Raw genomic sequence first — 15,856 nt, forward strand, 5'->3', positions numbered from 1 at the left:
CTCCTGGTGCATGGAGCCTGCTTCTCCCTCTGCCTGTGTCTCTGCCTCTCTCTCTCTCTCTCTCTCTCTATCATAAATAAATTAAAAAAACAAAAACCTACATTGCTTACCTCGATGCAGAAAACACATGTGATAAAAATTAAATCTCTTAATGATAAAAGGCATTTATGAAAATCCCATCACTAACGCTACACCGAGGGTAAAAGACTGAAAGCTTTTTCTCTAAGGTCAGGAACAAGACAAGATTGCCTGCTTTCGCCATTGCTATCCAAGATTACTAGAAGTTCTAGCTAAAGCAATTAGGGAAGAAAAAGAAATCTAAATTGGAAAGGAAGGATTTAAAGTATGTCTAGTTGTTTGGGATGCCTGGGGTGGCTCAGCAGTTGAGCGTCTGCCTTTGGCTCAGGGCATGATCCCAGGGTCAGTCCCATATCGGGCTCCCCCTGGGGAGCCTGCTTCTCCCTCTGCCTATGTCTCTGCCTCTGTCTTGTGTCTCTCATGAATAAATAAATAAATAAAATCTTTTAAAAAAATAAAATATGTCTATTTGTGGACAACATGGCTTTGTAGAATAGAAATCTTGAAGCCACAAAAAAGACGTTAGTGCTAATAAATTCAACAAAGTTGTAAGATACAAGATCAGTGCACACGAATGAGTAGCAATGAACAATCTGAAAAGAATATTAAGAAAACAATATCAGGGGCACCTGGGTGGCTCAGTTAAGTGTCCACCTTGGACTCAGGTCATGATCTCAGGGTCCTAGGATGGAGCCCCGTGCATGGGGCTCCCTGCTCAACAGGGAGTCTGCTTCCCTCTTTCCCTCTCCCCGTTGGTGCTTTCTCTTTCTCTCAAATAAATAAAATATTTTAAAACAATTGCATTTACAATAGCATTCAAAAACATGCTGAAAACTACAAGCTTCTACGTGTGTACAACTTTTTCATGGTTTTATTTATATATTCAGGGAGATAAATCTTTATTTTTTAAAAGACTTTATTTGAGAGAGAACACACTGCACGCAAGAGGGAGAGGGGCAGAGGGAGAAGCAGACTTCTTTTTTTTTTTTTAAGATTTTTATTTATTTATTCATGAGAGACACAGAGAGAGAGAGAGAGAGGCAGAGACACAGGCAGAGGGAGAAGCAGGCTCCATGCTGGGAGCTCTATGTGGGACTCAGTCCTGGGTCTCCAGGATCACGCCCTGGGCTGAAAGCGGCGCTAAACTGCTGAGCCACCTGGGCTGCCCTCCTGCTGAGCAGGGAGCCTGACTCAGGGCCTGATGCCAGGACCCTGAGACCACAACCCAAGCCAAAGGCAGGCCCCAGCTGAGCCACCCAGGTGCCCTTTAGAAAGATAAATCTTAATGAATCCTGCTGTACATTTAGTGGCAACAATGTGACAGTTCCTACAGAGTGCTTAGAGAAGGGACTTGTATAATTTTTTTTTTTAATAGAGTGGAGAACACTGCAAAAGAGATTACAAAAGCTACATTCTTGTTCAATCTGCCAGGTTTTTTTCTTTCTCTAGGCTCCAAAACTACTCTAATTTGGGAGCGTCCACTTTCCCTGAGCACCTCATCTGAATGTGGAATCACACATAATTGTGTGCCATCCTCAAATGGGAATTATAGGGGGACAAGTTTGAAATGTCAGGAAAAACATTTCACATTCTCAAGACTATCTCTGGGAGAGGACACTGCCTGCAAGAGCCCTGGTTGTGGGGTCATATACGTTACCAGACAAGTCATTTACTTGGAGAGGATTAGAACAGTGATTTTCAGACTGTGTTCCCAAGAGACCTGAGGGATGATGAGTATGCACCTCAGGAGTCACTTGGGACTGGGCTGGGGAGAGGGTGAGTAAACAGACTTCACCCCTGTTGTATATCAGGGTACATTTAAGTGGGAAGGCTTCAGAGCTTTTTTTTTTAAGATTTTATTTATTGGGCAGCCCGAGTGGCCCAGCACCGCCTTTGGCCCAGGGCGTGATCCTGGAGACCCGGGATGGAGTCCCACGTCAGGCTCCCTGCTTCTCCCTCTGCCTGTGTCTCTGCCTCTCTCTCTCTCTTTCTGTTTCTCATGAATGAATAAATAAAAAATAATCTTTAAAAATAAATAAAAGGGCTTAACTATCAATTGGCGTTTGTAAAGGGGAGTTTCTTGGCGATATTGGCTACCAGTGAATTCTTAAGTATGAGATACTAAAATAAATTCCTTCTTAAAATTTGTCACTATGCCTCAAAGAGAACCTCGTATCCCACTCAGAAAAGTTGTCTGTGAGACTGAGGAAGAATCTTCTGAACACTGAACACTGACCTTTCTTGGCCCTTGAACACATCTCCACTTACCAGCTGGCCATTTTCTTTTTCTTCTTTTTTTTTTTTTTTTTTTAAGATTTTATTTATTCATGAGAGAGACAGAGAGAGGCAGAGACATAGACAGAGGGAGAAGCAGGCTCCCCGGGGGGAGCCCGATATGGGACTGACCCTGGGATCATGCCCTGAGCCAAAGGCAGACGCTCAACCGCTCAGCCACCCAGGCATCCCCCCCAGCTGGCCATTTTCTTGTCTTCTGTGTAATGTTGGTGCAGAACTCACATGCAACTGCATTTAATGCCCCTGTAGAGGACGGTGGAATCTACTCAGAGAAGGTCTTATTCATCCATGATAGCAAGCTGAAGAATTGCTTTATAGACTGGATTCTAGTTCTGACTGGGGCTCATAGTGTTACTGAGTTTTAGAGCCAGAGGAGAACTTGGAGGTAACTTCATTCAAAAATAGATATTCACGGGATCCCTGGGTGGCTCAGCGGTTTAGCGCCTGCCTTAGGCTCAGGGCGTGATCCTGGCTGGGGTCCCGGGATCGAGTCCCACATCAGGCTCCCTGCATGGAGCCTGCTTCTCCCTCTGCCTGTGTCTCTGCCTCTCTCTCTGGGTCTCTCATGAATAAATAAATAAAATCTTAAAAAAAAAAAATTCCAGCCTCTGTACATCTCCTTCAAGGAACATCCAGATGAATAGTCAACTTTAAAAAAAAAAAATAGATGTTCGAAAAGTGAATGACTTGCCTGTGCCATTGACAGGTGCAATTGTACAGTCAGAAAGTAGTAGAAGTATAGGGCGAAGGAAGAAAATTATGTTGTAATCCTTTTTGTGCCTTTAATTTGTGATGTGACCTTGGACACATCACATCTCATCTATGGGAGTTTATTAATATTAGCTGACCTTGAGGTTACCTTCCAGCATAAAAACTCCGTGGACTCTACCAATCACGTGCTTATAAGTGTTTTGAGGAGCCACTCAGTAAATGGCCTCAGTAATGTAGCCTAGTTTTTGTCTTTAGAAAACACTATTACTTTTCAGTATTATCACTTACCACTGTTCTGTTTCATATTTAGACTGAGGAATTATTTGTTTTCAATGTAATTGATCTATTTTTGTTTTGTTATAGAGGGAAGGATTTTCAAAATTCAACAAGATCTATGAATTTGATTATCATCTATATGGCCAGGTAGGTGCTATAATATTTCTGTCATACAGCTGAAGTGTGCTTTTAGATCTGTGTGCCATTTTGGGGTATACTCCAGGAGTTTTTCGTTATGGCTGTGAAAAGAACAGCTGTTTACTACTACAGGTCATCCCTAAACTGCTTGTATCTTAAGAGGTATTTGATCAAGTGGAGTGAGCCTGGCCACTGTAGAATAAGTTACAATATTTTAAGAGTAACGATTGTTAAGACGTAAAGATCCTTGATTACAGGTGACTTTTTTATAATTTGTAAGGAGATCACTTTTTCTTTCTAAGATTTTATTTATGAGAGAGAGAGAGAACACAAGCAGGGAGAAGGGCAGAGGGAGAATCAGACTCTCCGTTGAGCAGGGAGCCTGATGTGGGGCTCGATCCCAGGACTCCAGGATCATGACCTGAGCCAAAGGCTCAACCAACTGAGCCACCCAGGCGCCCTAAAGTGGTCACTTTATTTTTAAGATTTTGTTTATTCATAAATGACACAGAGAGGGGGGCAGAGACATAGGCAGAGGAAAAAGCAGGCTCTTTTCGGTGAGCCTGATGCAGGACTCCATCTCAGGACCCCAGGATCACAACTTGAGCCAAAGGCAGACACTCAACCTCTGAGCCATCAGGTGCCCACGTGGTCACTTTTTAATTAAATGTGGTCCCATCTCTTTATAGCAAGAAAGACACTAATACCCAATAGTTTGAGAGAACTTTAAATCACATCACAGGCATCATGGTGCTAGAATTAGAACGGTGATTATATTACTTTCGCATTTGGCTTCAAAAAGATGTATTTATGTTCATTTCTTCCTAATTAACTAGGTTTTGTTTTGTTTTTTATAGACTTTATTTCTTTAGAGCCATTTTAGGTTTTTAGAGCCAAGTAAGATGGCGATAGAGAGATGCCCTGTAGAACCCCTGGCCCTCCCCCCACCACCATATCCTACAGATACCACCCCGCCCCATGATCAGCATCATTCACCAGAGTGATACATGTGTTATAGTCAAACCTAAACTGGCACATCATAAGCAATCAAAGTCCATAGTTTGCATTATGGTTTTCTCTTGGAGTTGTACATCTATGGATTTAGACAAAAAAAAAACATATATCCATCATTATAATACCATACAGAATATTTCCACTGTCCCTGAAGCCCTTTGTGTTCTATCTATTCATTCTTCTCCACCTCCCTCCAAACCCTTGACAACCTCCTTTTTTTTTCTTTAATAGACGTTCCTACCTTTTATTTGGATGATCTGACAAAATGTAATTGCTAAAAGACTAACTCGAATTTTGTTATCATTCAGAATGTTACCATGGTAATGACTTCAGTTTCTGGACATTTGCTGGCTCACGATTTCCAGATGCAGTTTCGCAAATGGTCAGTACAATTCCTAGGGGATATTACAGTAAGTTGTGAAATGCTAGAGGAATTTTGAGGCCTGTTGATCTTACCGTAGAGCTTACAATACTGTCTTAGTCCATTCGGGCTGCTCTAATAAAATGTCATCAAGTTGAGGGACTTATAAACAACAGAAATTTATTTTTCCCAGTTCTGGATGCTAAAAGTAGGAGAGCAGGGTGCCAGCACAGTCAAGTCAGGGGCCCTCTTCCCCATTGCACCCTGCTGACCTTTCACCACGTCCTCACCTGGTAGAAGGAGCTAGGGAGCTCTGTGGGGCTTCTTTAATAAGAGCTCAAATCCCATTCATGAGGTACCACTACCTTTATGACATAATCACCTCTGAGAGTCCCCACCTTCCAACAGCATCACATTGGTGTTAGAATCTCAACCTATGTGTTTTGAGGGAACAAAAACCATGGAACCCACAGCAGTGACCTAAGATCAACTGAACCATTGTGAATTTTTGCCATACATTTAGAATAAACCACCTTGAAGTATATTTCCCTTAAAATAGCCAGACCTATTTTACGTAGTCACTGGATTAACTGATCCTATTGCAGACATTAATGAAAGAGTTCCAGAATTACTTCTTAGCTCCTCCTGTTGTCATAGAAAGCACTTAGTACAGAGGATCATAGCCTTGCTTTTAATCCTCTGGCTTTTTAATGTGGGACCTTTTCTGTTTGGGTTCTATCCGTGAGCACACTGGAGCAATTTTTTCTCATTAAAATAGAGGACTTGTCATCTCTGCTGAGGTTGGATGTGTTGTGTTTTCATTTCTTTTCTAGGCAGAGCTGCAATCCCCTTGTCCTCTTTGAAGCAGAAATTGAAAAGTACTGCCCAGAGAATTTTGTAGACATCAAGGTAGGGTGTTTTGGAAGACGTGTGGCACTGGAGTTGAACAGTTCCTAAGTACAAAATAATTGAACTGTGATTTCTGCATTCTGAATGCATTAGAATTTAGAGATCCAGTTTCCCACCAAATTTAGTACCATGATTTTATTTTTTAACATACTTTTTAAAGATTTTATTTATTTGAGAGAGAGAGAGAAAGAGAATGTGAGTGGGGAAGGGGCAGAGGGACAGAGAGAATCCCTAGCAGACTCCCTGCTGAGTGTGGAGCCTGGCTTGGGCTCGATCCCACAACCCTGAGATCACAACCTGAGCTGAAACCAGGAGTCAGACACTTAACCGACTGAGTCACCCAGACACCCCAGTAACATTTTAAAAATTACTCCCACTCATATAAATGAGGCCACTTAAACTAAGTAGCCAAGGAACTAAAGTAAGCCTTTTTATATATACTACTTGTTTAAATCCTAGGAATAGTATTGTTAAATTATTAATTCTAGGCTCCAGCCCTAATTAGCACAGAGAGATGACAAAGTGTAAAAGGTCATTTGACAGCAAGTTATGAGTTCTCAAGCAGTCAGGGCACATATAATTAGTTCACTGCTAATTGGGAAACCTTCTTGGGGGTAAAACTCAATTTAGGGATTTCTTTTTCTTTCTTTCTTTCTTTTTTTTTTTTTTTTTTTTTTTTTTTGACCAGGATACTATCAGAGCCATGAGAGTTACGAGTATATGTTAGAACTGAATTTTAGGTTTTGTCACACTAGGGTAGTTGTATTAAAGCCTCAATCTAGAAGCTCATTTATGGGTCTTTGATTCTAAGTCGAAGGATTATACTAGTGGCCTTGGCATCCTTAGAGGCTTCCCCAGATCTCTCCCTTCTCTCCAATTTGCCATATTCCAAGAACGTCACTAAGGTTCAGTCAGATCTCTTTAGCGTAGAAGTGTCAAGTGATAGTGATTGTGTTCTCACTGCCCTTTCCCCACTGGGAATTTCAGAAAACTCTGCAGCGAGAGACTCAGCAATGCCAGGCCCTGGTGATCTGGACGGACTGTGATAGAGAAGGTGAAAATATCGGGTTTGAAATTATCCACGTATGCAGGGCTGGTAAGTGCTGTGACTTTTGAGTTTCTCCACTTTGGGACCACAGAAGTAGATGATTCCCCTGAGAGAGTGGGCTGTGGCTTAGTTTTTCCCTGGAGAGTCTCCCCTCTGGATCCATTTGTTCTTACCAGCTCTGTGTCTTTGGGAGCCCCAACTTTCAGGAAAGTCAGGCCAATCTGACAGTTGTTAGGGCTGCATCAGGACTAAATGAGTTAACCAGTGGCTCAGACCCTGTAGCCCATGGCTTGTTACATATTAGGTCCAAGTACATGGCCAGCTCCTTGAGAGCAAAGACTTTATGTATTATATTCCTTTATTTATTTATTTTTTAAAAGATTTTATTTATTTATTCATAGGGATGCAGAGAGAGAGAGAAAGTCAGAGACACAGGCAGAGGGAGAAGCAGGCTCCATGCAGGGAGCCTGACGTGGGACTTGATCCAGGGTCTCCAGGATCACGCCCTGGGCTGCAGGCGGCACTAAACCGCTGTGCCACCGGGGCTGCCCCTATTTAATTCCTTTAAAGTTGCATTTTGAACACGTGCAAGAGAACATATATGCTGAATATACAGAACAAAGAATCATTCTGGAATGAGGTATTAATTTGCTGTATTCTTTGTACAAAGCCTGTTATTGAAACCAATTTAAATGCCTCGAACAAGGCTAATGATTTCAGGTAACTTTAAGGAAGTGATGCACAGTCCATTCTCAGGCTTCAGAGAGTGGATGGTTTCTATTTTCCCTAAATGTGTTTGTGCTGAAACTGTAATGACTCCTGGGAATTTAAGTACGTTAACTTTCAAGAAAGCGTAGGTGTCCCATGTTATTTCCATGTCAGGACGTGAAATTCCTCCTTTGGACCTTTTCATTGACAATGTTTTAATTTTTTCTAAAAGTCTGGGAGAGCAAGTGAGATATTAGGATCTTTTTTTTTTTTTTCTTTTTCTTTTTTTGAGATATTAGGATCTTGAGAGGCTCACCAAGAGAATAGCTGAAATTCACTTGAATTACTATTACTAAAACTCACACTGCTGTTATTTCTGACAATACTAAGTTTAGCGGTAATAATGACGTTTTCCTGTTAGGTGGTTACCATGCTGTCAGTTTAACCTAATCAGAAAATTGGGTGCAGCAATGTGGTTTGACTTTAACCTTGGTGACTGTTCCACAGTGAAGCCAAACCTGCAGGTGCTGAGAGCCCGTTTCTCTGAGATCACCCCCCGAGCTGTCCGAGTGGCCTGTGAAAACCTGACTGAGCCTGATCAGAGAGTGAGCGATGCCGTGGACGTGAGGCAGGAGTTGGACCTGAGGATTGGTGAGCAGCTGGCCAACTCCTTGTGGGGGTCCACATAGCAGAGTGGATGTTGGGCTGTGGCACCAAGATTTTTGTGTAAGTATGTGCAGGTAACTTTGATCTTACGATCCACCATTTTCTCCTTTCCTTCCTCACATTCTAGGAGCTGCCTTCACTAGGTTCCAAACCCTGAGGCTTCAGAAGATTTTTCCTGAGGTGTTAGCAGAACAGCTGATCAGTTATGGCAGCTGCCAGTTCCCAACCCTGGGGTTCGTGGTGGAGAGGTTCAAAGCCATTCAGGCTTTTGTGCCAGAAATCTTCCACAAAATTAAAGGTAAAGCTGGGGGAATTGTTTATGGCATGGAGCCTAAGGGCAGGGGAAGAACCAGGAGCATAAATGGCACTAATTAAATGTGTGAGGTTTTTTTTATCCTTGCTGTCCTTCATCCCAGCCTATTATGATGTTCGGAACCCACTTACTTTCCTTGGTGACCCAAAGTATTCCCAAAGTAATGTTTCATGTGCTTTTGGACTTTCACTGCAATGTACTTTCTTCTCTCTGTCCTATCACATGGCTTCTGTGAGTCATGGCCTTCCTGTTTGTCTGTCCCCAATATAGTAACTCATGACCACAAAGATGGCATCGTAGAATTCAACTGGAAAAGGCATCGTCTCTTTAACCACACAGCTTGTCTTGTCCTCTATCAGCTGTGCATGGAGGTAGGAAAGATTTCAATTTTAATGAACTAGGAAAACTGTTCTGCAAGTTGCCAAGCCACTCCTTTTAGCAGAGGTGATCCTGTTCCATTTTCCTGCTGAACAGTAACTTTCAGCTTGCAAGTCAGGATATCACTGGTCCACCCTTTGACCCTGGAGGTCACGCAACCACTTGGCAGGTCTGTGACACTGCACATTTATTGGTTCCATAAGAGAGAGCTGTGCTTTTTCTACTTTACCAGGATGTGGTGCAGGAAAACCTAGCAAGTTAGATACACTGAGCTCCTTGTAAAGAGCACCTGGAGTCCACTCTATTTGCAGAGAGAAATTTGGATTTTGAAATACAAATTTCCTCATTAACAAATCCATTAGGCTGAGTTCTTTGTTTATATAGTCTCTTAAGTGTGAAGTTCGGCAGAGTGCCTAGGTGGCTCAGTCAGTTAAGCATCTGACTCTTGCTTTCGGCTCAGGTCATAATCTCAGGGTGGTGAGAGTGAGTCCTGCATCAAGGTCCACACTGAGTATGGAATATGCTTAAGATTCTTGCCCTCTGCCCACTCCATTCTCTCTCCAAAAAAAAAAAAAAAAGTGTGTGAAGTCGATCTTAAGATTGAGTTCTCTAGCTTATAGTAATTTTTCCTATTTCTAACTTGGCATTACCCAGAATTTTTAAAAAAGTAAAACTGTGCATGTGTAGATAGGAAACAGTTCTTAGGAGCTGCATAGGCTGTTGTTAGGGTTTATGAAGTCACCCCTCAAAGCCTTGGTTTGAGTGGGGAGGTGGTGATGTCTCCACTACACTGTGGGCGCTACGAGCTGACTTTACTTGAGGTCATGTCATGGTTGGAGCAGGGGCATTTGCTGCTCCAGAATGGTGAGCAGAAGCTGCCACAGGAAAGATGGAGAAGATGCACCAACAGATTAATATGGCCTCTGCTTTTTCTGGCTTCCTAGGATCCCACGGCAACTGTGGTGGAGGTCAGGTCTAAGTCAAAGAGCAAATGGAGGCCTCAAGCGTTGGACACTGTGGTATGTTCCAGATGAGTGCGCCAGCTCTGACTTCCTGCCTTTAGGACCATACTTCTGCGGCAGACGGTGGCCCAGTGGCAGGAAGCATCACCTTTCATGGGGCCATGCAGGAAAGTGCTTGGAAAGAAGAGAAACCCCAAAACAGGGTGGAGGGTGGACCTGCTTAGCCTGCTTAGTCTTCTAATGCTTTTTTTTTTTTTTTCTTTTTTTCTTTTTTAAAGTTAATAAATGCAATAGAGCTGCTTTGTGTGGGATTTGGGAAAAGAGGAATCACCCCTCACCTTGCTATCCTTACGTAATCTCTGATATAATCGGAGTGTCTTCCTTTTTTTTTTAATATTATTTATTTATTAGAGTTAGAGAGAGAGAAGCAGGCTCCATGCTGGGAGCCTGACGTGGGACTCGATCCCGGGTCTCCAGGATCACACCCTGTGCTGAAGGCGGTGCTAAACCGCTAAGCCACCGGGGCTGCCCTCCTATTTTTTAATATGTGTGTGTTTTATATTATCGTTGGAATAGCTTTTTTCCACCCAAGCTTTTTTTTAATTTTCTAATGTTTCTGTATCATCTATATAAACATCATTTTTAAAAATCTGCATTAAGAGCCTATTTTAAAGGGAATAGGACTTCTCAAATGTTTAGACCCAGGAAGAGCCACCCCCATTGGACACAGCTGGGAGTTAACTGCCTTAGAGGTGCCCCTTTCTAATCACCACTTTGCAGGAAAATTCAGGATGTAGTTACTGTCAGGATTCAGTCTGGAGATTGAACATAGAGAATGAACAAGCAGGCTAAGAAACATGCAGGGACTGGTGGGTGACGTGTATATATATATGTGTGTATGTGTGTGTGTATATATTTTTAAGATTGTATTTATTAGAGACACGGGGGGAGAGAGAGAGAGAGGCAGAGATACAGGCAGAGGGAGAGGCATTGGGGCTGCCCATATATTTTTTATCTTGAGAGTGGCTTGGTCTGTTTGGTGTGTGTGGTAGCAATGACAAGGGGAGAGTTATTGATTTCCTGTAAAAGGCTTAACAGTGGTTGAATATGGCTTTGACGTATAGCCAGCAGTGCCAATGGAATGTGACCAAGGGGAAAGACAGCCAATTATCTCCCAGGAGTTCTTGAATACTGGTGTTCATCATCCAGGAGAAGTTACTAGGGACTCAGTGGTGTTCCCACAGTGTGGTTTCCAGACTGCCTGTATTAGAATCTGTGTATTAACTTGCTTGTTACAAAATGCAGATTTCTGGCTTCTCTCCCAGCCCTCCTCTGTCAGAATCTGCAGTGCTCAGGGGAATCTTTTGGCTTCCCTGGTGATTCTTGGTTTGGACATCAGTGTCTGAGAAGCACCAGGTTGGGATCTGGCCCTGCTCCTGCCCCTGCCTGGCAGGCCCAGAAAGCTCTCCTCAGCACAGTCTTTTTCCCTGTGTGATAGTAGTTGGAGTGACCGGCCCCATGTTTGTGAAGATGAGTTGTGTGGCTGTGTTGTGCCGTCTGACTCCTGCACTGCACCCTAACTTGCCTATGACACATTTAACAGGAGCTTGAGAAGCTGGCTTCTCGAAAGTTGAGAATAAATGCTAAAGAAACCATGAGGATTGCCGAAAAGCTCTACACTCAAGGGTAAATATTCCACATTTGGGAATGGAATTCAGTACATCTTTATAAGGGTGAAATATTTTATTTCATTTTATTTATTTGTTTTTAGAGAGGGGGACAGAGGGAGAGAGAAAATCTTAATTAGACTCCATGCCCACGATGGAGCCCAACACAGGTCTCCATCTTACCACCCTGCAACTATGATTTTTGCCAAAATCAAGAGTCGGACACTTAACCGACCAAGAGTCGGACCACTTAACCCAGGTGCCCCATTTGATTTTTTTTTTTTAATTTTTATTTATTTATGATAGAGAGAGAGAGAGAGAGGCAGAGACACAGGCAGAGGGAGCCCGACGTGGAATTTGATCCCGGGTCTCCAGGATCAGGCCCTGGGCCAAAGGCAGGCGCTAAACCGCTGAACCACCCAGGGATCCCCCCATTTGATTTTCTTAAAGGATTTTATTTTTAAGGAATTTCTGCACCCAACATGGGACTTGAACTCACAACCCTGAGGTCAAGAGTCTCATTTTCTACCCACTGAGCCAGCCGGGCACCCCAGGGTAAACCATCTTAGAGCTTATGGGATAATCCAAACTGTCTAGATATCACCTGAGCTCTGAAGTAGAGGAATTTTAACATTGGCTTTTCTGATATGGAAAAGACATTTCAAAATCATTTCCTAAAATAAGAGCCAGTAGAATGAAAACACGTGCAACTGTTGACCTCTCAGCAGCTGCCTCCATGGCCCTGGCAGGGGACATGCAACGACCTTTGGTAGTCGTTTGCCGGCATAAATCATCCCACCTCCGGGATTGTGAACACCCCAGGGCCATCCAGTGACAGTGTGGTCCACGCTAACCTTGTGGCAGCCACGTGCTACAGGTGACCATTGAGCACTTAAAATTTGGGTCATCCTAATAAAAAATGTTAAATTACTTGTAGGATCCACATTTTGGTTTATTAGGCAGCATGATTCTTCCTGTGCTGGAAGCAAATTCAGAAGCCTGCTCTGTTGCAGCTCTCAGGGCCACAGGGGTCCCTGGCAGACCGACTGTGTTCTGGGCCACACAGCTGCTGGCAGGCTGAGCAGTAGTGAGTCCCACCCTGTCAGTCCCTTTCACTTATCCTCTGGCTTCTTGGAGTGTTTCATCCAGCCAGCCTGCTGTTTCTCACCCTGTTGGGGGGGTCCCACATGAGAATTCTTCTCAGCAGAGGGAAGCTAGGGTGCTTCAGTTGAGCCAGCCAAGGCAGATGGGGCATGGCAATTGTCTCTGGGTATTTCTAGTCTAACTCAGTTGTTTCTAGTGCCATTATCACAATTTTCTTTTCCTGTGTATTTGCCTTTGCTTTCAGGTACATCAGCTATCCTCGAACTGAAACAAACATTTTCCCCAAAGACTTAGACCTAACAGTGCTGGTGGAGCAGCAGACCCCGGATCCACGCTGGGGGGCCTTTGCCCAGAGCATTCTAGAGCGGGGTGGCCCCACTCCACGCAATGGGAACAAGTCTGACCAGGCTCACCCTCCCATCCACCCCACCAAATACACCAGCAGCTTGCAGGTAGGTTTCCCTGCCTCCTGGAACCCGAGAGGAAGTGAGAGATCAGTTAGCACTTGAATTTACTCTGCGGGCTCTTGCTTTAGGAACTAAGTGATTTCGAAAGAGCTATTCCATTTTAGCAAAGAGATGTCAGTGTCAAAATTCTCCTGCTTTGTGGTTTTGCTTGGCCTCTGTGAGCTGCCACCCTGCAGGGCAGGCTCTACTTTGTCCAGCTCCCCTTCCCCACTCTGTCAGACCCTCGGCATGCAGGCTAGGCCATTCCCCTTCCCCATGCCCTTGCACAGCTCATATGTTGCCCCTAAAGAACCACTTGGTTTCCTCAGCCCCTCCTTAACTGGAGAAATCCCCCCCTGCCCCTCCTCCCCTGGACTGGACCAGTTTCCATTCCTGTCCTGATGCTGTGACACTCAGACGCTGGCCTCCTGTTGAGGTCCAGTGGTGGCAGGGCTTTGAGGCAGCCCTGAAAACTCAGGTGTTTCACCTGTGCTTGGTAATGCTGGGCTACTTGGGCTTGTTTGACAAATGCAGGCTTATGGCAAAGCTAAGTCCCATTTGGTCTTTGTTTTCTTTTTTTATTAATACATACTGTTCTTCTCTGACTTTATTTATTTACTTCTTTCTTTCTTTCTTTCTTTCTATCTATCTATCTATCTATCTATCTATCTATCTATCTATTTATCTATCTATCTATCTCATGAGAGACACAGAGAGAGAGGCAGAGACACAGGCAGAGGGAGAAGCAGGCTGCTGTTTTATCCTAATAAAAAATGTTAAATTACTTGTAGGATCCACATTTTGGTTTATTAGGCAGCATGATTCTTCCTGTGCTGGAAGCAAATTCAGAAGCTTGTTTCTATCTACGCAGGGAGCCTGACGTGGGACTTGATCCCAATCCCGGGTCTCCAGGATCACACCCTGGGCTGAAGGCGGCGCTAAACTGCTGAGCCACCCAGGCTGCCCTGTTCTTCTCTGACTTTAAATGTATTCATTTTAGACAATTTAGAAAATTCAAAAGATTAGAAGGAAGAAACATGTGTCAGCTCCCTATATGCTAAAATATTTTCAAGTACAACACTTAAGGATTATATAGATGAACCATAATTGTATTTTGTCATATCTGTTTTTTAAGATTTAAGTTGCTTCCAACTTTTTGACACACAATAACAGTTAACATTTGTGTCAATATTTGTGTGGGCCTCTCCTTAGTTTTGAATACGTTCAGGAGGAGAATTACTGGCTATGAGTGTGAGTGTCTTAGGGGCTTCTGACAGAGCCTCACGAGGTCCTTGATTACTTCACTGGTAGAAAATCACCACAAACCCCATGAGCCTGGGCTGCTGGCTACAACCTTACTGCGTCTATATACAAGGGGTCTCTTGTTAGCTTGTTATGCTTTTGTCTCACCTTTTCCCTCGGTTGGGTCTGTGGCATAAGAATTGCTTCTCGGTCTGGAGGGCAAGATGCCTGCCTTGCTTCTCTTTGCCTGAATAAGGTAATACCTAAACCCACAGTGCATGGCAGGTTGGCGCAGCGCTCCATGCTGGTGCAGGGGCTACAGGAGCCATGTGTCCTCTTCTGCGCAGAATCTGAGACTAGAAGGTGGCCCAAAGCAGCCACACAACCAGTGAGTGTGTGGGCCTTGGACAGTAATATTCTGGAGGGAGTTGCATACTCTTCTCTCGTCTTCCTAGGGAGATGAGCAGCGGCTGTATGAGTTCATCGTGCGGCATTTCCTGGCTTGCTGCTCCCAGGATGCCCAGGGGCAGGAGACCACCGTGGAGATTGACATCGCTCAGGAACGCTTCGTGGCCCACGGCCTCATGATTTTGGCCCGAAACTATCTGGATGTGTACCCATACGACCGCTGGAGTGACAAGGTAATAAAGTGTAGGCCTGGTCAGAGGTCATGTCTCACCCCATGGGCCTCAGGGAGAGGGGAAGACAGTCGTGTTCCTCACCCTCAGTGCGGTCTGATGGATCAGGGCGATGGTTTTTGAAATGGCAGTTGTCTTTTGCCTCATTGCCTCGCCGAGTGATCGGATTGATGCTTCTACTGCTCCCTGTAGACCCTCCCTGTCTATGAGAGAGGCTCCCACTTTCAGCCCAGCACTGTGGAGATGGTGGACGGAGAGACCAGCCCACCCCAGCTGCTCACCGAAGCCGACCTCATTGCCCTCATGGAGAAGCACGGCATTGGTCAGTAGCTTGTGGTCACGGTAACCAGCATTTCTTGCGTACTCCCTGTGTGTTAGGCACCATATCTCTTCTGGTCTTCACAACCGCTCTCCCATGAGTGTCCTATTCTTGACTTCTTTATAGCTAAAGTGAGGCTTAGAGAAGTTTAGAACTTGCCTAAGGCCGTGATGTGTGCAAGTTTTTGCTTTTTTTTTTAAAGATTCATTTTATTTATTTTAGAGCAAACATGGTGGGGGACAGGAGCCAGAGAGAGAGAATCCCAAGCAGACTCCATTCAGTGCAGAGCCAGATGCAGGGTTCTGTCTCAGGGCCCTGAAATCCTGACCCAAGCCAAAATCAAGAGTCTGGACACTCAACCCCACTGAGCCACCCAAGTGCCCCAATGTGCGAGTTATTAAAACCTCGGTCTGAATAAAGTCCACACTTAGGCTCTTAACCTCTGCTCTCCACCAGCCGAATCAGGACATCAATGTGTCCCAGAACTCGAGGGTCTAGACTGGGAGCACCCTGGCCAGGTCCTGTCCGTGGACTCAGGATTTGAGGCCTACACAGGGGTTTGTTTTTATTTTGAATACGGTAT

At 44.3% G+C, this 15,856-nt stretch overlaps 1 protein-coding gene across 2 annotated transcripts in view; it reads left to right on the forward strand.

Moving 5' to 3' along the window:
• The window catches only part of TOP3A (DNA topoisomerase III alpha), a 28,012-nt gene that overhangs the window by 2,248 nt on the left and 9,908 nt on the right, over positions 1–15,856 (forward strand). The window contains exons 2-13 of one of the 2 annotated variants that reach the window (XM_026005608.2): positions 3,448–3,507; positions 4,821–4,894; positions 5,707–5,782; positions 6,770–6,878; positions 8,046–8,189; positions 8,332–8,502; positions 8,788–8,888; positions 9,840–9,914; positions 11,461–11,543; positions 12,873–13,080; positions 14,772–14,957; positions 15,147–15,276. In XM_026005608.2, coding sequence (XP_025861393.1) covers positions 3,448–3,507; positions 4,821–4,894; positions 5,707–5,782; positions 6,770–6,878; positions 8,046–8,189; positions 8,332–8,502; positions 8,788–8,888; positions 9,840–9,914; positions 11,461–11,543; positions 12,873–13,080; positions 14,772–14,957; positions 15,147–15,276 — 1,417 coding nt within the window. The remainder of the gene's footprint in view (positions 1–3,447; positions 3,508–4,820; positions 4,895–5,706; positions 5,783–6,769; positions 6,879–8,045; positions 8,190–8,331; positions 8,503–8,787; positions 8,889–9,839; positions 9,915–11,460; positions 11,544–12,872; positions 13,081–14,771; positions 14,958–15,146; positions 15,277–15,856) is intronic. The other variant, XM_026005609.2, reaches the window with a different exon arrangement.

This window comes from Vulpes vulpes, chromosome 12, assembly GCF_048418805.1.
Source record: "Vulpes vulpes isolate BD-2025 chromosome 12, VulVul3, whole genome shotgun sequence".
Classification (NCBI taxonomy): domain Eukaryota; kingdom Metazoa; phylum Chordata; class Mammalia; order Carnivora; family Canidae; genus Vulpes; species Vulpes vulpes.